Source organism: Bombina bombina, chromosome 2 (assembly GCF_027579735.1).
Source record: "Bombina bombina isolate aBomBom1 chromosome 2, aBomBom1.pri, whole genome shotgun sequence".
Classification (NCBI taxonomy): domain Eukaryota; kingdom Metazoa; phylum Chordata; class Amphibia; order Anura; family Bombinatoridae; genus Bombina; species Bombina bombina.
In genome coordinates, this window is record NC_069500.1 from 1270005060 (window position 1) to 1270025481 (window position 20422).

At 39.6% G+C, this 20422-nt stretch overlaps 1 protein-coding gene across 1 annotated transcript in view; it reads right to left on the reverse strand.

Annotated features, from left to right (window-relative positions):
• Positions 1-20422, reverse strand: part of TBC1D19 (TBC1 domain family member 19) — an 885000-nt gene that overhangs the window by 603246 nt on the left and 261332 nt on the right. The window contains exon 9 of the mRNA XM_053704075.1: positions 10568-10640. Coding sequence (XP_053560050.1) covers positions 10568-10640 — 73 coding nt within the window. The remainder of the gene's footprint in view (positions 1-10567; positions 10641-20422) is intronic.

Here is a 20422-nt window from a genome sequence, read left to right on the forward strand (position 1 = left end):
AAAATAAATATTCCTAATCTAATACCCCTTTTTTTTAAAAAAAAAAGCCACCCCAAAATAAAATCCTATTCTAATCTAAACTCTAAACTACCAATAGTCCTTAAAAAGGCCTTTTGTAGTGCATTGTCCTAAGTTAAACATCTATTTTTCCTAAAAATATACTAAGCCCCCCTCTTACATTAAAACCGGCCACCCACCAAACCCCCCAAAATAAAAAATAAAAACTAACACTAATAAACCTAAACTACCCATTGCCCCTAAAGGGGCATTTGTATGGGCATTGCTCTTAAAAGGGCATTCAGCTCTTTTTCAAATTGCCAAAAAAAAACTAATTTAAAAAATAACCTCCCCCCCAGCTTGATCTAATCCTATTGGCTGTTCACTAGCCAATAATATTTCACTTGCGCTCATCCTATTAGCTGATGTGAAAATGTCAGCCAATAGGAATGCAAGGAACCCCAATAAATATGGGGTACCTTGCATTTAATCTTCAGTGTGCGGCAGACAACCACATGAAGAGGAACCTCCACGCCGACGAGGAGCGCTGCCGCTGAGGACCGCCGCCGGGGACCCCCACCGAGGACCATCGCTGCCACCGAGGATCATTACATCTGGAAACACTGCTCCGCATCTCGAAACATCCGTCTTCGCTGTGGATGAAGATGATGGACCCGCCTGGAAGACGTTCTCTGCCGGACTTTAGGAACCGTGAGTACCTATTTGGGGCATTAGTGTTAGTTAGTTTTTTTTTTAAATTAGGTTTTTTTTCGGCAATTTAAAAAAGAGCTGAATGACCTTTTAAGGGCAGTAAAAAAGAGCTGAATGCCCTTTTAAGGACAATGCCCATACAAATTAGGTTTATTAGTGTTAGGTGTTTTTTTTTTTTTGGGGGGGGGTTTGGTGGGTGGCCGGTTTTAATGCTAGAGGGGGCTTAGTATATTTTTAGGAAAAAGAGCTGTTTAACTTAGGGCAATGCCCTACAAAAGGCCCTTTTAAGTGCTATTGGTAGTTTATTCTTAGATTAAGGGGTGTTTTTATTTGGGGGGGGGGGCTTTTTTATTTTAATAGGGATTAGGTTTAATTTTCTTAATTTGAATAATGTGGTTTATTATTTTCTGTAATGTTAGCTTTTTTATTTTCTGTAATGTTAGACTTTTATTTTCTGCCATTTTAGATTAGTTTAAACTTATTTTTCTTTATTCTTTAAGTACTGTAAGGATTTTTTATTTTAATTGTAATGTATTTTTTATGTAATTAAGGGGTTAATTTACGGGGTGTTAGGTTAGGGGTCTTAGTCATTAAAAAAAAGTTTGCGTTGTGGGGGTTTGGCGGTTTAGGAGTTAATAGGTCAATTAGGTTTAATGCGTTGTGGGAGGTTGCGGATTAGGGGTTAATAGATGTATTAGGCAGTTTGCAATGTTGGGTTTTGCGTATTTAGGGGTTAATAATTTTATTTGGTATATTGTTTTTCTTAAAACTTTGTGCTTGCGTTTATTTATTTATTTTAATTACTTATTGCGGGCGGTTAGGTTTTTTTTGTTTAATACTTATTGCTGGCAGAGTTTTTTTGTTTTGTTTTTTAACACGTATTGCGGGCGATTAGTTTTTTTTTCCAATGCTCCATTTGCCTACATCTTTCACCACCCTGCCATTTTCGGAATCCACCTGGATGCAGCGAATTCTTTTGGCTGCGTGGGCAGCCAACATTCTCTTGGCTGCATCGTGCTGCAAACATTCCTTTCAGGATGCGTGTGCAACTGGCAGAGCAATTAGTTCCCTGTCAGCTATACCACTTGAAAATAATGAGGCTCTCTGGAAAGCAGCAACTAAGGGGGGCACCTGGCACTACTAAAACCCTCCAATTTGAAAAAAATGCCAACCAAAAGATGGCATGCAATTTGTTTTCTCACTTTTAATAGTTTGGCAGTTTTCTAAAATAAATGGTGAAACAAATCGCTGATTCCTGCTGTGTTAGAGGGTAGCAAAACATCGAACACTTTTTGGTGATAATAAAATAAACTGTAAAAATTAAAAACTGTATTTCTAAATACAATGTTGTACACAGGCTATCAAGTCTAGACTGAATAAAACTCCCATTTAATTAATACATTATACTGAATGTCTCTTCATCTCAATAACAAAAAAACAGAATTTATGCTTACCTGATAAATTACTTTCTCCAACGGTGTGTCCGGTCCACGGCGTCATCCATTACTTGTGGGAAATATTCTCCCCCACAGGGAAAGGCAAGGAAAGCACACAGCAAGAGCTGTCCATATAGCTCCCCCTCTGACTCCGCCCCCCAGTCATTCGACCGACGGTTAGGAGAAAAAGGAGAAACTATAGGGTGCCGTGGTGACTGTAGTGTATAAAGAAAAATGTTTTTAACCTGATTAGGAAAACCAGGGCGGGCCGTGGACCGGACACACCGTTGGAGAAAGTAATTTATCAGGTAAGCATAAATTCTGTTTTCTCCAACATTGGTGTGTCCGGTCCACGGCGTCATCCATTACTTGTGGGAACCAATACCAAAGCTTTAGGACACGGATGAAGGGAGGGAGCAAATCAGGTTACCTAAATGGAAGGCACCACGGCTTGCAAAACCTTTCTCCCAAAAATAGCCTCCGAAGAAGCATAAGTATCAAATTTGTAGAATTTGGCAAAAGTGTGCAGAGAAGACCAAGTCGCTGCCTTACATATCTGATCAACAGAAGCCTCGTTCTTGTAGGCCCATGTGGAAGCCACAGCCCTAGTAGAGTGAGCTGTGATTCGTTCAGGAGGCTGCCGTCCGGCAGTCTCATAAGCCAATCGGATAATGCTTTTCAGCCAGAAAGAAAGAGAGGTAGCAGTAGTTTTTTGACCTCTCCTCTTACCAGAGTAAACGACAAACAAAGATGAGGTTTGTCTAAAATCTTTTGTTGCTTCTAAATAGAACTTTAAAGCACGAACTACATCTAAATTGTGTAACAAACGTTCCTTCTTTGAAACTGGATTCGGACACAGAGAAGGAACAACTATTTCCTGGTTAATATTCTTGTTGGAAACAACTTTTGGAAGAAAACCAGGCTTAGTACGCAAAACAACCTTATCTGAATGGAAAACCAGATAGGGTGGATTACACTGCAAAGCAGATAATTCAGAAACTCTTCTAGCAGAAGAAATAGCAACCAAAAACAGAACTTTCCAAGATAGTAACTTAATATCTATGGAATGTAAAGGTTCAAACGGAACCCCTTGAAGAACTGAAAGAACTAAATTTAGACTCCAAGGAGGAGTCATGGGTCTGTAAACAGGTTTGATTCTGACCAAAGCCTGAACAAAAGCTTGTACATCTGGCAGCTGCCAGTCGTTTGTGTAACAAGACAGATAAAGCAGAAATCTGTCCCTTTAGAGAACTTGCTGACAACCCTTAATCCAAACCTTCTTGGAGAAAGGAGAGAATCTTTGGAATTTTAATCTTACTCCAGGAGAATCCCTTGGATTCACACCAACAGATATATTTTTTCCATATTTTATGGTAAATCTTTCTAGTCACAGGTTTTCTGGCTTGGACCAGAGTATCTATCACAGAATTTGAAAACCCACGCTTGGATAAAATCAAGCGTTCAATTTCCAAGCAGTCAGCTGCAGAGAAACTAGATTTGGATGTTCGAATGGACCTTGTACTAGAAGATCCTGTCTCAAAGGTAGCTTCCATGGTGGAACCGATGACATATTCACCAGGTCTGCATACCAAGTCCTGCGTGGCCACGCAGGAGCTATCAGAATCACCGAGGCCTTCTCCTGTTTGATCCTGGCTATGAGCCTGGGAAGGAGAGGAAATGGTGGAAACACATACGCTAGGTTGAACGACCAAGGCGCCACTAATGCATCCACTAGAGTCGCCTTGGGATCCCTGGATCTGGACCCGTAACAAGGAATCTTGAAGTTCTGACGGGACGCCATCAGATCCATGTCTGGAATGCCCCATAATTGGGTTAACTGGGCAAAGACCTCCGGGCGGAGTTCCCACTCCCCCGGATGGAAAGTCTGACGACTCAAATAGTCCGCCTCCCAGTTGTCTACTCCTGGGATGTGAATTGCAGATAGATGGCAGGAGTGATCCTCCGCCCATTTGATGATCTTGGACACCTCGCTCATCGCCAAGGAACTCTTTGTTCCCCCCTGATGATTGATGTACGCAACAGTCGTTATGTTGTCCGACTGAAACCTTATGAACCTGGCTTCCGCTAGTTGAGGCCAAGCCAGGAGCGCATTGAATATTGCTCTTAGTTCCAAAATGTTTATCGGGAGAAGAGACTCTTCTCGAGACCATAGACCCTGAGCTTTCAGAGAGTCCCAGACCGCGCCCCAACCCAAGAGGCTGGCGTCGGTCGTGACAATGACCCACTCCGGTCTGCGGAAACTCATTCCCTGAGACAGGTGATCCTGGGTCAACCACCAGAGAAGTGAGTCCCTGGTTACCTGGTCTACTTGAATTTGGAGACACAAGTCTGTATAGTCCCCATTCCACTGATTGAGCATGCACAGCTGTAATTCGAGCAAAAGGAACCACGTCCATTGCTGCGACCATTAGTCCTATTACTTCCATGCACTGAGCTATGGAGGGTTGAGGAATAGAATGAAGAACTCGACAAGCGTTTAGAAGCTTTAACTTTTTGACTTCTGTCAGGAAGATCTTCATTTCCACAGAATCTATTATTCTTCACAGAAAAGGAACCCTTGTGGACGGTGACAGTGAACTCTTTTCTATGTTCACCTTCCACCCGTGAGATCTGAGAAAAGCCAATACAATGTCCGTGTGGGCCCTTGCTTTGGAAAGAGACGACGCTTGGATTAGGATGTCGTCTAGATAAGGTGCTACAGCGATGCCCCTCGGCCTTAGGACCGCTAGAAGGGACCCTAGCACCTTTGTGAAAATTCTGGGAGCGGTGGCTAAACCGAATGGAAGAGCCACAAACTGGTAATGTTTGTCCAGAAAAGCGAACCTCAGGAACTGATGATGAGTTTTGTGGATTGGGATATGCAGATATGCATCCTTTAGATCCACGGTAGTCAAATATTGACCCTGCTGGATTGTTGGCAAGATTGTCCGAATGGTTTCCATTTTGAAGGATAGAACTCTGAGGAACTTGTTTAATATCTTTAAATCCAGAATTGGCCTGAAAGTTCCCTCTTTTTTGGGAACCACAAACAGGTTTGAGTAAAAACATAGACCTTGTTCCCCGGAGGGGACTGGGTTTATCACTCCCATCTTTGATAGGTCTCTTACACAATGTAAGAATGCCTGTTTCTTTATCTGGTCTGAAGATAAGCGAGACAGGTGGAATCTTCCCTTTGGAGGAAGTCCCTTGAAGTCTAGTAGGTATCCCTTGGAGACTATCTCTAGTGCCCAGGGATCCGGAACATCTCTTTCCCAAGCCTGAGCGAAGAGAGATAGTCTGCCCCCTACCAGATCCGGTCCCGGATCGGGGGCTACCCCTTCATGCTGTTTTGGTAGCAGCAGCAGGTTTCTTGGTCTGTTTACCCTTATTCCAGCCTTGCATGGGCTTCCAAGCGGGTTTGGGCTGGGCCGCGTTACCTTCTTGTCTAGCGGCAGTGGAGTTATTAGCTGGTCCGTTCCTGAAATTGCGAAAGGAACGAAAATTAGACTTGTTCTTAGCCTTAAAAGGCCTATCCTGTGGGAGGGCATGGCCCTTTACCCCCAGTGATGTCTGAAATAATTTCCTTCAATTCCGGCCCAAAAAGGGTCTTACCCTTGAAAGGAATATTAAGTAACTTAGTCTTGGACGGCACATCTGCCGACCAGGATTTTAGCCAAAGCGCCCTCCGCGCTACTATAGCAAAACCTGAGTTTTTCGCCGCCAATTTCGTTATTTGAAAAGCGGCATCCAATATAAAGGAATTAGCTAACTTTAATGCGTAAATTCTGTCCATGACTTCTTCATAGGAAGTCTCTTTCTGAGCAACCTTTCTAGTTCCTCGAACCAAAAGGACGCCGCTGAAGTGACAGTAATAACACACGTAGCTGGTTGAAGGATGAACCCTTGCTGAACAAAAATCTTTTTAAGCAATCCTTCCAATTTTTTATCCATAGGATCTTTGAAAGCGCAGCTATCCTCTATAGGAATAGTTGTGCGCTTCGCTAGTGTTGAAACAGCTCCCTCAACCTTCGGGACCGTCTGCCATGCGTCCCTTCTAGGGTCTATTATGGGAAACATTTTCTTAAATATAGGAGGTGGGGCAAAGGGTACACCTGGCTTCTCCCACTCCTTATCCACTATGCTTGCTACCCTCTTGGGTATAGGAAAAGCATCGTCGTGCACTGGGACCTCTAAAAATTTGTCCAATTTGCACAACTTCTCTGGTACTACCATAGAATCACAGTCATCCAGAGTAGCTAATACCTCCTTAAGCAAAGCGTGGAGATGTTCTAGCTTAAACTTAAATGCTACTATATCAGGTTCTGCCTGTTGAGAAATTTTTCCTGAGTCTGAAATTTCACCCTCAGACAGCCCTTCCCTCACAGCCAATTCTGATTGATGTGAGGGTAAAATAGATAAGGCATCGTCAGTGTCTGATTGTTCATCCTTTTTATCTGTATTTAAAACTGAACAATCACGCTTTCTCTGAAATGCTGGCAGTTTGGATAAAAGATTTGCTATAGAATTATCCACTACTGCTGTCAATTGTTGCATAGAAATAAGCACTGGCGCGCTAGGTGTCGCCTGCGCGGGCAAAGCTGATGTAGACACAGAAGGAGAGGATGTAGAACTATCCCCACTACCTTCATTAGATAAATCATCTTGGGCAACATTATGAAATGTAACAGAGCTATCCTTATTTTGTTTGGACGCTATGGCACAATTAACACAAACACTCGAAAGGGGGAACCACATTTGTCTCTACACACACAGAACATAGGTTATCTGAAGGCACAGACATGTTAAACAGATTTAGGCAGGCAAACAATGCAATAAAAACGATTTTAAACAAAAACGTTAATGTCTCTTTAAATAATAAAATTACACACTTTATTTCTGAATGTTCAAAAAACTATGAAGGCAATATCCGATTTTTATGAAATTTGGACCCCAGTGTCTTAATGCTTATAAAGTATTCCACAGCAAATATGGAGACTCTAGCTCTTAAAACAAGCAAACCGGAGCAAATTGTTGGATTTAACCGTTTTTATACACCACAATCCCTGCTACAGCATTGCTGAAGCTTTTACCTTCCTTAGGGGTCAACCATCCACAGAAATAAGCCTTCTGGAGTCACTTTCTGAGCCACAGGACCCTCTCACATGAGACTGCATGCACTGCCTTGAAAATCAACTGCACAGCTGAAGTGCCAAAATGAGGCCTCCTCCCTCAGTACACTAGAGTGAAGGGGCCTTCCTGACTAGATTTAGGTGTCTAAAACAAGCCAGATCAATAAAAAACGTCCCCAAGTGTATATGAGCTCATAAAACATTTCATATGCCATGATATTGCAATAAAAACCAATCGATTTGGCACCTAACAGTGTCTACCAGCATAAAATTCAAAAAGGGGAAGCCTGTTATCTTTTTTGCTGAGGTGAAAGAAAAATGGCTTACCGTTTTCCCTGAGGGGAAAAATGACTGTCATCTAGCATTAGCCTGTGTTGTTAGAAGGAGACTAGTCATACCTAAAGCAGATAAGTCTGCAAACTGTTACCCCCAACTGAAGTTCTCTAGTTTCAACAGTCCTGTGTGGTAACAGTAATGGATTTTAGTTACTTGTGCTAAAATCATAGCCCTCTTAAATAGAAATCTTCATCACTTTTCTGTTGTAGAGTAAATAGTACAAGCCAGCACTATTTTAAAATAACAAACTCTTGATAGAAGAAATAAAAAACTACAACTAACACCACAAACTCCTCGCCATCCCCGTGGAGATGCTACTTGTTCAGAGCGGCAAGGAGAATGACTGTGGGGCGGAGCCAGAGGGGGAGCTATATGGACAGCTCTTGCTGTGTGCTCTCCTTGCCTTTCCCTGTGGGGGAGAATATTTCCCACAAGTAATGGATGACGCCGTGGACCGGACACACCAATGTTGGAGAAATAGTAACATCCATAAGATTAAAAGTCTTAAGTGTAATATTTCCATTTATTGAAAACCTTTTAGATCTCACAACCAAAGTTTGCAAAAAGAGCACACTTTACAGGGCATCAGTACTCATTGACCATAGGTATAAAGTACCTATAAGCCAATAAGCATTAGTAAAATGAAGAACTGATACCGGCACATTAGGTTACATTTACAGCTTCATATTTATTTGGGCAATACAAAAGTTTGATATTCTGATCTTTCACAGGGATGACAGAATATTTTTTAAGTACAGTGTTTCTGTAAAGGATCCATCAGTGTAAAACAAACTATTTATTTGATCCATATTCTACCAAGGAGAGATGAACTTGCACATACGTTAATTAATAATGACCAAATGTGTGTTCTTAAAACATTTTTACTAAAACCTCAAGAAATTGAATAACTCAAAAATAATTAGATCTTCTAAATATGGACCATATTTACATAACTTCTACGTTAAAGGGACAGTCTAGTCAAAATTAAACTTTCATCATTCAGAAAGGGAATTCAATTTTAAACAACTTTCCAATGTACTTTTATCTTTAAATTTGCTTTGTTCTCTTGGTATTCTTCGTTTGAAAGCTAAAGCTAGGTAAGATCATATCCTAATTTCTAAGCACTTGAACCTCTTATCTCAAGGCATTTTGACGTTTTTTTACAGTTAGACACTGCTAGTTCATGTGTGCCATGTAGATAGTGTGCTCACTCCTGTGGAGTTACTTAAGAATCAGCAATGATTGGCTAAAATGCAAGTCTGTCAAAAGAACTGAAATAAGGGGGAAGTCTGCAGAGGTTTAGATACAAGGTAATCACAGAGGTAAATAGTATATTAATAGAACCGTGTTGGTTACGCAAAACTGGGGAATGGGTAATAAAGGGATCATATATCTTTTTTTTTTAAATAAACATTTATATATATATATATATATATATATATATAAAATTTTGTTTTTATACATATACAAAAAAAAAAACAAGCAAAAATGAAATATAACATAACTAAGAGAAAACTTCAAGCTAATTAATACAGTTTCATGTCCAAGCATCATTTATCCAATTGTCACATTCGTTTAACTATGCTATCTCACCAACAACATAGGCAGGATAGGGTTAATTCAGTTCTCCAATTAATATTAGTACTTACACCTCCCAATAAAGGGTAAATCACTTGTTTTTTAATTGAAATTTCTAATGTTTTAATAAATATGCCCCATTTTTTAATACATTTCTCTATTCTTAAGTCTTTTTCATATAAAACATCAAATACTTCAATTAATAATTGATCTCTTAGAGCTAACTTAATCTCTCTTATATTTGGTACTCTAGGGGAAAGTCAAACCTTCAAAATATATTTTTTCTCGTCTTTAATAACATTATAAAAAAACAGGATTTTTTCTTTCCTAACACGATTGTCATACAGGTAAATCATATGTCCGAACTCAATTTAGAAATTTAGTTTTAGCAACTTTGTTAGCCAGTAACTAATCTTCGCCCATAATTGTTTAATCATTGGACATTCCCATATATAATGTTTTAAACTAGGATTTTCCCTTCTGCATTTAATACATTCATTTCTACATTGAAGCCATTTACACACCAATCTTGGGGTAACATAATATCTATGAAGGATTTTCATTTGGGATTCTCTAAAATATGCATCACAGCTAGTTTGGCGAACAATAGTAAGGCTTCTTTAATGTAATGCACAAGTTGTATATAGGCATAATACTGAGCATCTGCCAAATTATATTTTAGTTGTAAATCTGTAAAGGGTATTACCGTTCTTTTCGCAAGGGTCGATAAGGTACCCTATTGTCTTTGTTTTAACCTTTTCCCATGCCTGTAAATTATTTTTATTCATACCTGGCGGGAAATCCAGATTTCCCCTAATAGGTAGGTAAATTGTAAACATTTGAAAAACCCATTATTTTATGTAGCTTGATCCAGGCCCTAAGTATATCTTCAAACATAATATTGTTCTTAACTATCTAGGGAATGTCCTTCCAAACTTGATGAAGTAACCATGCTTTAGAAATGCCACCCAACTGTTGATCATCTACTGAGTTCTCATAAAAGTTTTCTGTATCTAATAGTCAACCAATAGCCACCTTTGAGAGTGCTGCTAAATTATAGTAATGAATATCTTGGACTCCGAACCCTCGCAATTCTGGGGTCATCTGTAATTCTTTAAGTCTGATACGGGTCTTTCTCCCTCCCCATAAAAAATCATTAAATGATTGGTAAATTCTTACAATATCTTTTCTAGAGATCAGGAGAGGGAGCAGGTTCATGGGATAAAGGTGCTTAGGGAAAATCATCATTTTGATCACATGGGCTTTTCAAGTAGACTGTCCCAATTACTTATCCTTTTCAAACAATTTTGAATATATAGTAAACTGTATTTTTATTACAATACAAATAATCATTGCCAAACAAAACCATTTTCTACTTACCTGGAGGAACTTGTGTACAATCATCCACACCCAGGTGGCCTGTATTAAGGCTAAGCTCGTCATAAAAATCCCTCTAAAAAAATAAAAAGTACATCTTTACTTTATAGCATGACAGGGTTTTGCAGTAATATTATTCCTTATTATTGTTCCATAAATATTAAGTGCAATAAATAGCATATTAAAAGGACATAAAAGTCAAAACTGAACTTAGTTCGGATACAGTATGCAATTTGCAGAGGATTTTCAATTGACTTCCGTTATCAAATTGACTTCATTCACATGGCATAGTATATATTGTTGAAAAATATACCTAGGTAGGTTAAGGTGTAGCAGCACACTAAAAACTAGCTGCTGATTGGCAGCTACGCACATATGCCTCATGTCATTGGCTCACAAGATGTCTTCAGCTAGCTCCCAGGAATGCACTGGTGCTCTTGAGGGGACTTTAACTACATGTTTAATCCCTTGCAGTAGTTAAACACATAATAATATGCTAATAATAGTGCTGAAATAAAATGCTATTACAAATAAAAGCATTTATTTTATATCCCTTTAAGAATAGCATATCTTGTCTATTTCTTAAAGCTACTTTTAGTTCCTCATTTCAACTTGCATAGATACAGGATTGTTTTCATCTTTATACTGCTTAAAGGGACATTGAACCCACATTTTTGATTCAGATAGAGCAGGCAATTTTAAGCAACTTTCTAATTTACTCCTAATATCAATTTTTCTTCTTTCTCTTGCTATCTTTATTTGAAAAAGAAGGCATCTAAGCTTTTTTTGGTTTAGACCTCTGGACAGCACTTTTTTATTGGTGGATGAATTTATCCACCAATCAGCAATGACAACCCAGGTTGTTCAAAAATGGGCCGGCATCTAAACTTACATTCTTTTCAAATAAAGATACCAAGAAAATTAAGAAAATTTGATAATAGGAGTAAATTAGAAAGTTGCTTAAAATGTTATGCTATATCTGAATCACAAAAGAAAAATAAATGGGTCCAGTGTCCCTTTAACACATTACCAATGTGGAACAAAAGATCATTGTGTCCTGTATGGAATATTGATTTTTAACAATATGAAAATAAAGTGTATAACTTTTAACTAACTAATCCTCTCTGGCAGCGTTCTTATTCTGTGACTGAGGCTATGTTTGCCTCTCTATAAGGCAATTGTTCCTTCTTACAGTCAGCATCAACATTTTACTTATATTCGAAGCCTATTTGGGAAAAGACTTGGAGGATCCAGTACCCATGATGGGAATCACCTTGATTAAGTGCACCAATTCTTTACTCAACCTGCATCTTATTATAATGTGGAACATTACGTTTATAGGATGATACATGATTACTTATGCATATTACAGCGCTGAGAGAAGGGGCATGCTATAATCCAGGGGTGGACAGACAGATGAAAATTATATTTTTGCTACAAATAGGACCTGCTGACTGAAAATTGTATTTTTGACACAAAAAATACAGCTTTAAAATTAAGCCGCGCTCTTTAAAAAATACAGCCGCGCTCTGTCTTACTGCGAGAGCTCTCACTTTACGTCACAATGGGACCGTCAAGCAACCTTATCTGTGTACCGCGTCTGCGTATGATAAGTAGCCTCACAATCAAGACGGCTCGAGAATAATTCTACAAAGTAATTTTATTGGCTGGACGCCATGTCAGGTTGATTAGGGGGCAGGTCCTGTAACCAAAGCTGGGGCAGCGAGTTCAGCTACAGCCTCGTCGCGCATGCTGAAGTACAGTGCCCATAGCGCCGTCATAGACTCCGAGTCATAGCCGATTTCAAAAGTCTGCATAAGAGAAAGATTTCTCACACATCTACGGTGGTGAGGCTCTACACTCAGAATCTAGATTCTATCTAGAATTCTAAATTCTGAGTGAAGAGCCTCGCCACCACAGATGTGTGAGAAATCATTATCTTATTATGCAGACTTTTGAAATCTTACAGGCGGTCACCTCAAAATTCACTCGCGGTCCACTGGTAGACCGCAATCTATGCCTTGCCCACCCCTGCTCTAATCTGTTACAGCATGTCACTTTTTTGCATTACTGAACCTTGGGGGCGCACTCATTGCAGCTCATGAGTCGGATACAACCAGTGATTGTCAGCACACATCCTTCTGGCGTTTGCTTGTACCAGTGTGAACAAAATAAACAAATTAGAAGATTATCTAAATCCCTATAGGCTTGAACGTAGAAACTAAATGCTCTCAGTACATCAACATTGTAGGAGCCAACTTTAAAATTTCATAGATTAGGACAAAGAAAAGGTACTACAATTTCCATTTGATGTTACAAATGAAAACACCTTTGGAAAAATCAGATCTAGCCCTTGAAATCGCCATATCTTGGAGAGAAAAAAAGAGGAGACTCAAAAAAAGAGCAGAAAATTCAGAAATTCTTCTGACAAAAGATATTGCTAAAAGAAACAATATCTTCCAAGAAAGAAGCAAAATAACCAAATTATGCATAGCTTCAAAAGCAGAGACCTGGAAAATTCTTAGAACCAAATTAAGGTTCCAAGGAAGGAGACATGGAATAAATTACTGGAGCTATCCTGACTAAAGCTTTAAGAAAGCTCAGAATGTCAGAAAGCTTAGCATGATTTTTGTGATATAATACAGAAAGAGCCAAAATCTGACTTTTTAAAGAGCTAAAAGATAAATCTTTATCTAAGCCCTCTGTAAAAGCTGAAGAAATCTATAAATTCTAAAAGAATGCCAGATAAAACTTTGATTTTCACACCAGAAAAGAAAAATTTGAAACAGGCCCTCCAGCCTGAATTAAAGTTTCAACTACAGCAACAGAAAAGCCTCTCTGATTTAAAATTAGCCATAACATATAGAAGCCTTCAAGTTGAGAGACTCAAGATCTTGATGATATAAGGGACCTTGAGACAAAAGGTTATGGCGTATTGGAAAAGACCATAGAAAACAACTGGATATCTGAACCACATTGTATGTGGGCAAGCTGGAACAATCAGAATATTAATGAGAGCTTGTTTGATCAGAGTTATCACTATTGGTAGCAGAAAAGTTAGAGGAAATTTGTAAGCAAGACCAAAGACCAGAGAGCTGATAGAGCATCTGTGGATAACATGATCTATCAAAGAAACTAATACATTTGTTGGAGAATGGGCAGCAATTTGTTTTGGAGGAGACTGACCCACCTCCAAGTAAGTCTTCTGAATTAAAAGTTTAAGCTAAGATGCCACGGAAACAGCTGTAGCTTTCTGACCTTTCCAAAAGCCAGTGTCATGTATCAGATCCGCTCATTGCCGTGTCGCAGCGGCTCACGGATCTCCTCTGTCTCATGTCACGTTGCCTAGCAACGTGACGCGGTATCTGGCACTCCTCCTGACGTCAGAGTCTCCCTGCCTTCAAATCTCGGCGGGAGATCTTACTCGGGGCCCGTTTGTTCTCTCTCTTCATGCCGGACCGGACCTGAGTGAGTAAAGTACAGATGTCTCTTCCTTCCCTGCCAGACTTTCCTTGCCTGAATACCTCTCTGTTTGTTTGCTAACCTGCTTAAAGGGACATTTGCTTTATTCAAATCTGCTAAGAGGAATATCTATCTGTTTGTCTGCTAACCTGCTTAAAGGGACATTTGCTTTATTCAAATCTGCTAAAAGGAATACCTCACTGTTTGTTTGCTAACCTGCTTAAAGGGACATTTGCTTTATTCAAATCTGCTAAGATGAATATCTATCTGTTTGTTTGCTAACCTGCTTAAAGGGACATTTGCTTTATTCAAATCTGCTAAAAGGAATACCTCACTGTTTGTTTGCTAACCTGCTTAAAGGGACATTTGCTTTATTCAAATCTGCTAAGAGGAAGACCTCTCTGTTTGTTTGCTAACCTGCTTAAAGGGACATTTGCTTTATCCAAACCTGCTAAAAGGAATACCTCTCTGTTTGTTTGCTAACCTGCTTAAAGGGACATTTTCTTATCCAAAACTGCTAAAAGGAATATCTCTCTGTTTGTTTGCTAACCTGCTTAAAGAGACATTTACTTATCACCTGCTAAAAGGAATTTCACTTAGTTTGTTAATTAATCTTCTTAAAGGGACATTTGCTTTCATCAATCCTGAGTGGGTCACGTCCTGGATATTTCTCAGTGTGCTAGCGTGTGTTTTACTTTTCACGCTAGCAGTTGGGTTGAATCCTGGGCTGATCCTTTACGGCTGACAGCCAGATAAATGAACAAACTATACATTTTCCTGAAAAGCCCTCCAATTAAATAATTCTAATTTCCTATCCATATGATCATAGCCTAGCCAAAGTAGAAACAGCCCCATCCACCTTAGGAACTGTTTTCCAAAGTTAACATTAAATGCCGACAAAGAATACTTCTTCAAAAATCTAGAGGAAGGCTTAAAAAGGGCTGCAGGCTTAGATCATTAATTAGAATCTATCTCAGAGAAAGCATATGGCACAGGCAAAACATCTAGAAACTTAGAAGAAGGTTTCAAAATCAAATTCAAAAGATTAACAGACTTGTCCTCAGACACCTACGAATCATGAATGCCTATAGAAGACAAAACTTCTTTTAAAACGGAACAAATATGATCCACCTTAAACCAAAAAAGGGGTAAATCAGAATCATGATCAGAAACAGACCCCTGATCATCAGAAAATAACTCACCCTCCAAGGATGAATCAGTTGAACAAAGAATAAGAACAGAGTTTAATACAGGTTAGAAATAGTAGAAACTGAAAGTAAGTAAATCATGCACAGACTTTTTACGCTTACTTAAAGGAGCCATCACCTCAGAATTAGTGGAGCGTACAAAATCATTGAACTCTTAAGATAAATCTGTAGAACTCCACTGTGTAGAACAAACAGTAGGAGGGCACATATCTTTAGAAGCAAGAACAGCATTTGTCTGATTGGAATGCATAACATTTCAACAAGGATTGCACAGCTGAGCTGGAGGCAATATATCAGCATTTTTACAATATACACATTTCAAATTGGTAGGAAAGTGTTCAGAGGAGTTGGCTTTTAAAGGGGTTTCAGGGACCATGATTGAACAGAATCTACAATAAAGTAGAAATATACAGTCATAAGGCTATATTTCCCAAGAGCTCTTGAAGGAAGGGAAAAACTTACCCCCTCCAAACAGAGTATTAACCCCTTAATGACCGGACCATTTTTCAATTTTCTTACCCTTAATGACAATGGCTATTTTTACATTTCTGCGGTGTTTGTATTTAGCTGTAATTTCCCTCTTACTCATTTACTGTACCCACACATATTATATACAGTTTTTCTCGCCATTAAATGGACTTTCTAAGGATACCATTATTTTCATCATATCTTATAATTTCCTATAAAAAAAATATAAAATATGAGGAAAAAATTGAAAAAAACACACTTTTTCTAACTTTGACCCCCAGAATCTGTTACACATCTACAATCACCAAAAAACACCTATGCTAAATAGTTTCTAAATTTTGTCCTGAGTTTAGAAATACCCAATGTTTACATGTTCTTTGCTTTTTTTGCAAGTTATAGGGCCATAAATACAAGTAGCACTTTGCTATTTCCAAACAACTTTTTTTCAAAATTAGCGCTAGTTACATTGGAACCCTGATATCTGTCAGGAATACCTGAATATCCCTTGACATGTATATATTTTTTTTTAGAAGACAACCCAAAGTATTGATCTAGGCCCATTTTGGTATATTTCATGCCACCATTTCACCGCCAAATGTCATCAAATAAAAAAAAAAGTTCACTTTTTCACAAATTTTGTCACAAACTTTAGGTTTCCCACTGAAATTATTTACAAACAGCTTCTGCAATTAAGGCACAAATGGTTGTAAATGCTTCTTAGGGATCCCCTTTGTTCAGAAATAGCAGACTTATATGGCTTTGGCATTGCTTTTTGGTAATTAGAAGGCCACTAAATGCTGCTGCGCACCACACGTAAATTATGCCCAGCAGTGAAGGGGTTAATTAGGTAGGTTGTAGGGAGCTTGCAGGGTTAATTTTAGCTTTAGGGTAGAGATCAGCCTCCCACCTGACACATCCCACCCCCTGATCCCTCCCAAACAGTTCTCTTCCCTACCCCACCCCACAATTGTCCCCGCCATCTTAAGTACTGGCAGAAAGTCTGCCAGTACTAAATAAAAGGAGTTTTTCTTTTTTTTAATAAAAAAAAATAAAATGTTTTAGCTGTGATGGACCCCTGCCTTAGCCCCAACCTCCATGATCCCCCCCCCCAGCTCTCTAACCCTCTCCCCTACCTAATTGCCGCCATCTTGGGTACTGGCAGCTGTCTGCCAGTACCCAATTTGCCCCAAAAACAAGTGTTTTTTTTTATCTTTTTTGCAATTTTTTAATGTTTTCTGTAGTGTAGCAGCCCCCCACAATACCCCAACCCCCTCCCCCTCCCAGATCCTTATATATTTATTTTTTTTAATTCTTTTTTCCCCCCTCTTCCCTGCTCATTGGTGTCAGTGGCCAGCTAATCGCGCGCGCACGCGCCCCCGCACGCTCCCGGCACCCGGCGTGCACATTGCACTTACAGGAACCGGATGCCGGGTAGCGATGGGCCGCCCACCCGCCTCCCTGTTATGCTCCCACCCACCAACGAACCGGCACCATCGCTACCGGTGCAGAGAGGGCCACAGAGTGGCTCTCTCTGCATCGGAGTCTTCTGAAAAGGTATTGCAGGATGCCTCCATATGGAGGCATCACTGCAATACCCTGAGAGCTGCTGGAAGCGATTGCGATCGCTTCCAGCACTCTCTTAGACAACTGACGTACCAGGTACGTCTATTGTCATTAACTGGTTGTTAATGCATGACGTACCTGGTACGTCAGTTGTCATTAAGGGGTTAAATAGGGACAGCTAAGCCTCAGAGCTCTAACCCAACATAAAAAAATGAAAAATAGATGCACCCACTCTACAGTTCTTACCAAAAGCAGCAGAAATAGACTGCTTCCAGTAGAGAGCACATGCAGTACTGTGTATGTCACAGCAGAGCATTTATTTAAGGACACAAATAACACTCAAAGGTGTAAATAGGGGCGCTTTCACTATAATTGAAAATAATACATATATATATATATACACCGTATATATAAAAAACAAATATATGTAATAGCAAGTGTTATATTAATAAACACTACTGCAATTTGTGAAAACATACATATATAGTGCATTACACAAATAGTTCAAACATATAAAGTCCAATAAATTCTCATGTTGAGATATACAAATAAGCAGCTCTCCTCAGGGTGTTAAGCAATTCAATTCAAAGAGATTCTAGAAAAAATGGAGAAGGTGCCACATAGCGTAATTCTGCAGGATATACCATACAATCATATGCTTTGGTGTAGCACTGTAATGTAGTGCAAACTGGGCAGACCAGATCCTTAGAGTTGTCCGGCAAAACTCTCTCCTCTCGATGCAGGAACACAAAGTGTGAATGTGACTCTTCACTCACAGTAACAGGGAAGATTGGAAGGCCTCCTTACTGTTATAAAACATCAAGTGGTGGAAAGGTCACTTCATACATTTAAAAAGTAGCAAGTTGAATAAAAACAAGTGTTTTATTAAACACCAAGATGCACAGCAACGCGTTTCTCAGTATTGCTACTGTTTCATCAGGCTGATACAAACATTTGATACTTGCTACATTAAATACACATGTGCAACCAATAGTAAGGTTGCTAAAATCACACCCCCTCAAGGTCACATGACCTCACAGGAGTAGCATGTTACCAAATTAAAATTTAATCATGAACATTTACGATTTTTAAAAAAACATAATTTATGCTTACCTGATAAATTTATTTCTCTTGTAGTGTATCCAGTCCACGGATCATCCATTACTTATGGAATATATTCTCCTTCCCAACAGGAAGCTGCAAGAGTCCACCCACAGCAAAGCTGCTATATAGCTCCTCCCCTAACTGCCATATTCAGTCATTCGACCGAAAACATGCAGAGAAAAGAAAAACCATAGGGTGCAGTGGTGACTGTAGTTCAAATGAAAAAATTACCTGCCTTAAAGTGACAGGGCGGGCCGTGGACTGGATACACTACAAGAGAAATAAATTTATCAGGTAAGCATAAATTATGTTTTCTCTTGTTAAGTGTATCCAGTCCACGGATCATCCATTACTTATGGAATACCAATACCAAAGCTAAAGTACACGGATGATGGGAGGGACAAGGCAGGTACTTAAACGGAAGTTACCACTGCCTGTAAAAAACCCTTTCTCCCAAAAATAGCCTCCGAAGAAGCAAGGTATCAAATTTGTTAAATTTGAAAAGTATGAAGCGCAGACCAAGACTCCGTCTTGTAAATCTGTTCAACAGAAGCCACATTTAAAAAAGGCCCAAGTGAAAACCACAGCTCTAGTAGAATGAGCTGTAATCCCTTCAGGAGGCTGCTGTCCAGCAGTCTCATAAGCTAAATGAATTATGCTTTTTAACCAAAAAGACAGAGAGGCTGCTGAAGTCTTTTGACCTCTCCTCTGTCCAGAATAGACAACAAACAAGGTGAACGTTTGATGAAAACTGTAGTAGCTTGTAAGTAAAACTTTAAAGCACAAACCACGTCCAATATTGTGTAATAGACGTTCCTTCTTTGAGGAAGGATTAGGATACAAGCATGGAACAACTATCTCTTGAGTGATGTACTTGTTAGATACCACCTTAGGAAAAAACCCAGGTTGGTACGCAGGACTACCTTATCCGTACGAAGGACCAGATAAGGAGAATCACATTGTAACACAGATAACTTGGAGACTCCACGAGTCGAGGAATTAGCTACCCAAAAGGAACTTTCCAAGATAAAGATTGATATCTATGGAACAAAAAAGGTTCAAACGGAACTTCTTGAAGAACCTTAAGAATCAGGTTTAAGCTCCATGGCGGAGCAACAGTTTTAAACACAGGCTTGGATCTAACCAAAGCCTGACCAAATGCCTTAACGTCTAGAATACCTGCCAGACGCTTGTGCAAAAAAAATAGACAGAGTAAAAATCTGTCCCCTTTTAAGGAATTAGCTGACAACCCTTTTCTCAAAAACATCTTGGAGAAAAGATAATATCCTGGGAATCCAGACTTTACTCCATGAGTAACCCTTGGATTCATAACAATCAGATATTTACACCATATCTATGTTCAATTTTCCTAGAGACAGGCTTTCATGTCTGTATTAAGGTATCAATGACTGACTCGGAGAAGCCATGCTTTGATAACATCAAGCGTTCAGTCTCCAGGCAGTCCATCTCAGATTGATTCTATTTAGATGGTTGAAAGGACCCTGAGGTAGAGGGACCTGTCTCTGAAGCAGAGACCGTGATGGAAAGGATGACATGTCCACCAGATCTGCATACCAGGTCCTGCGTGGCTACGCAGGCGCTGTCAAAAACACCAAAGCCCTCTCCTGCTTGGTCTTGACCTCCGGAGGAAATCCCACTCCCCCGGAAGAAAAGTCTGACGACTTAGAAAATCCACCTCCCAGTTCTCAACACCTGGGATATGGATAGCTGATAGACAAGAGTGAGTCTCTGTCCAGTGAATTATTGTAAGACTTCTAACATCGCTAGGGAACTTCTGTTCCCCCTTGATGGCTGATGTAAGCCACAGTCGTGTATATTGTCCGACTGAGTATGATGTACCTCAGAGTTGCTAACTGAGGCCAAGTCTGAAGAGCATGGAATATCACTCCCAGTTCCAGAATATTTATTAGAAGGAGGGTCTCCTCCTAAGTCCACTATCCCTGAGCCTTCAGGGAGTTCCAGACTGCATCCCAACCTAAAAGGCTGGCATCTATTGTAACAATTGTCCCATCTGACCTGCGGAAGGTCATAC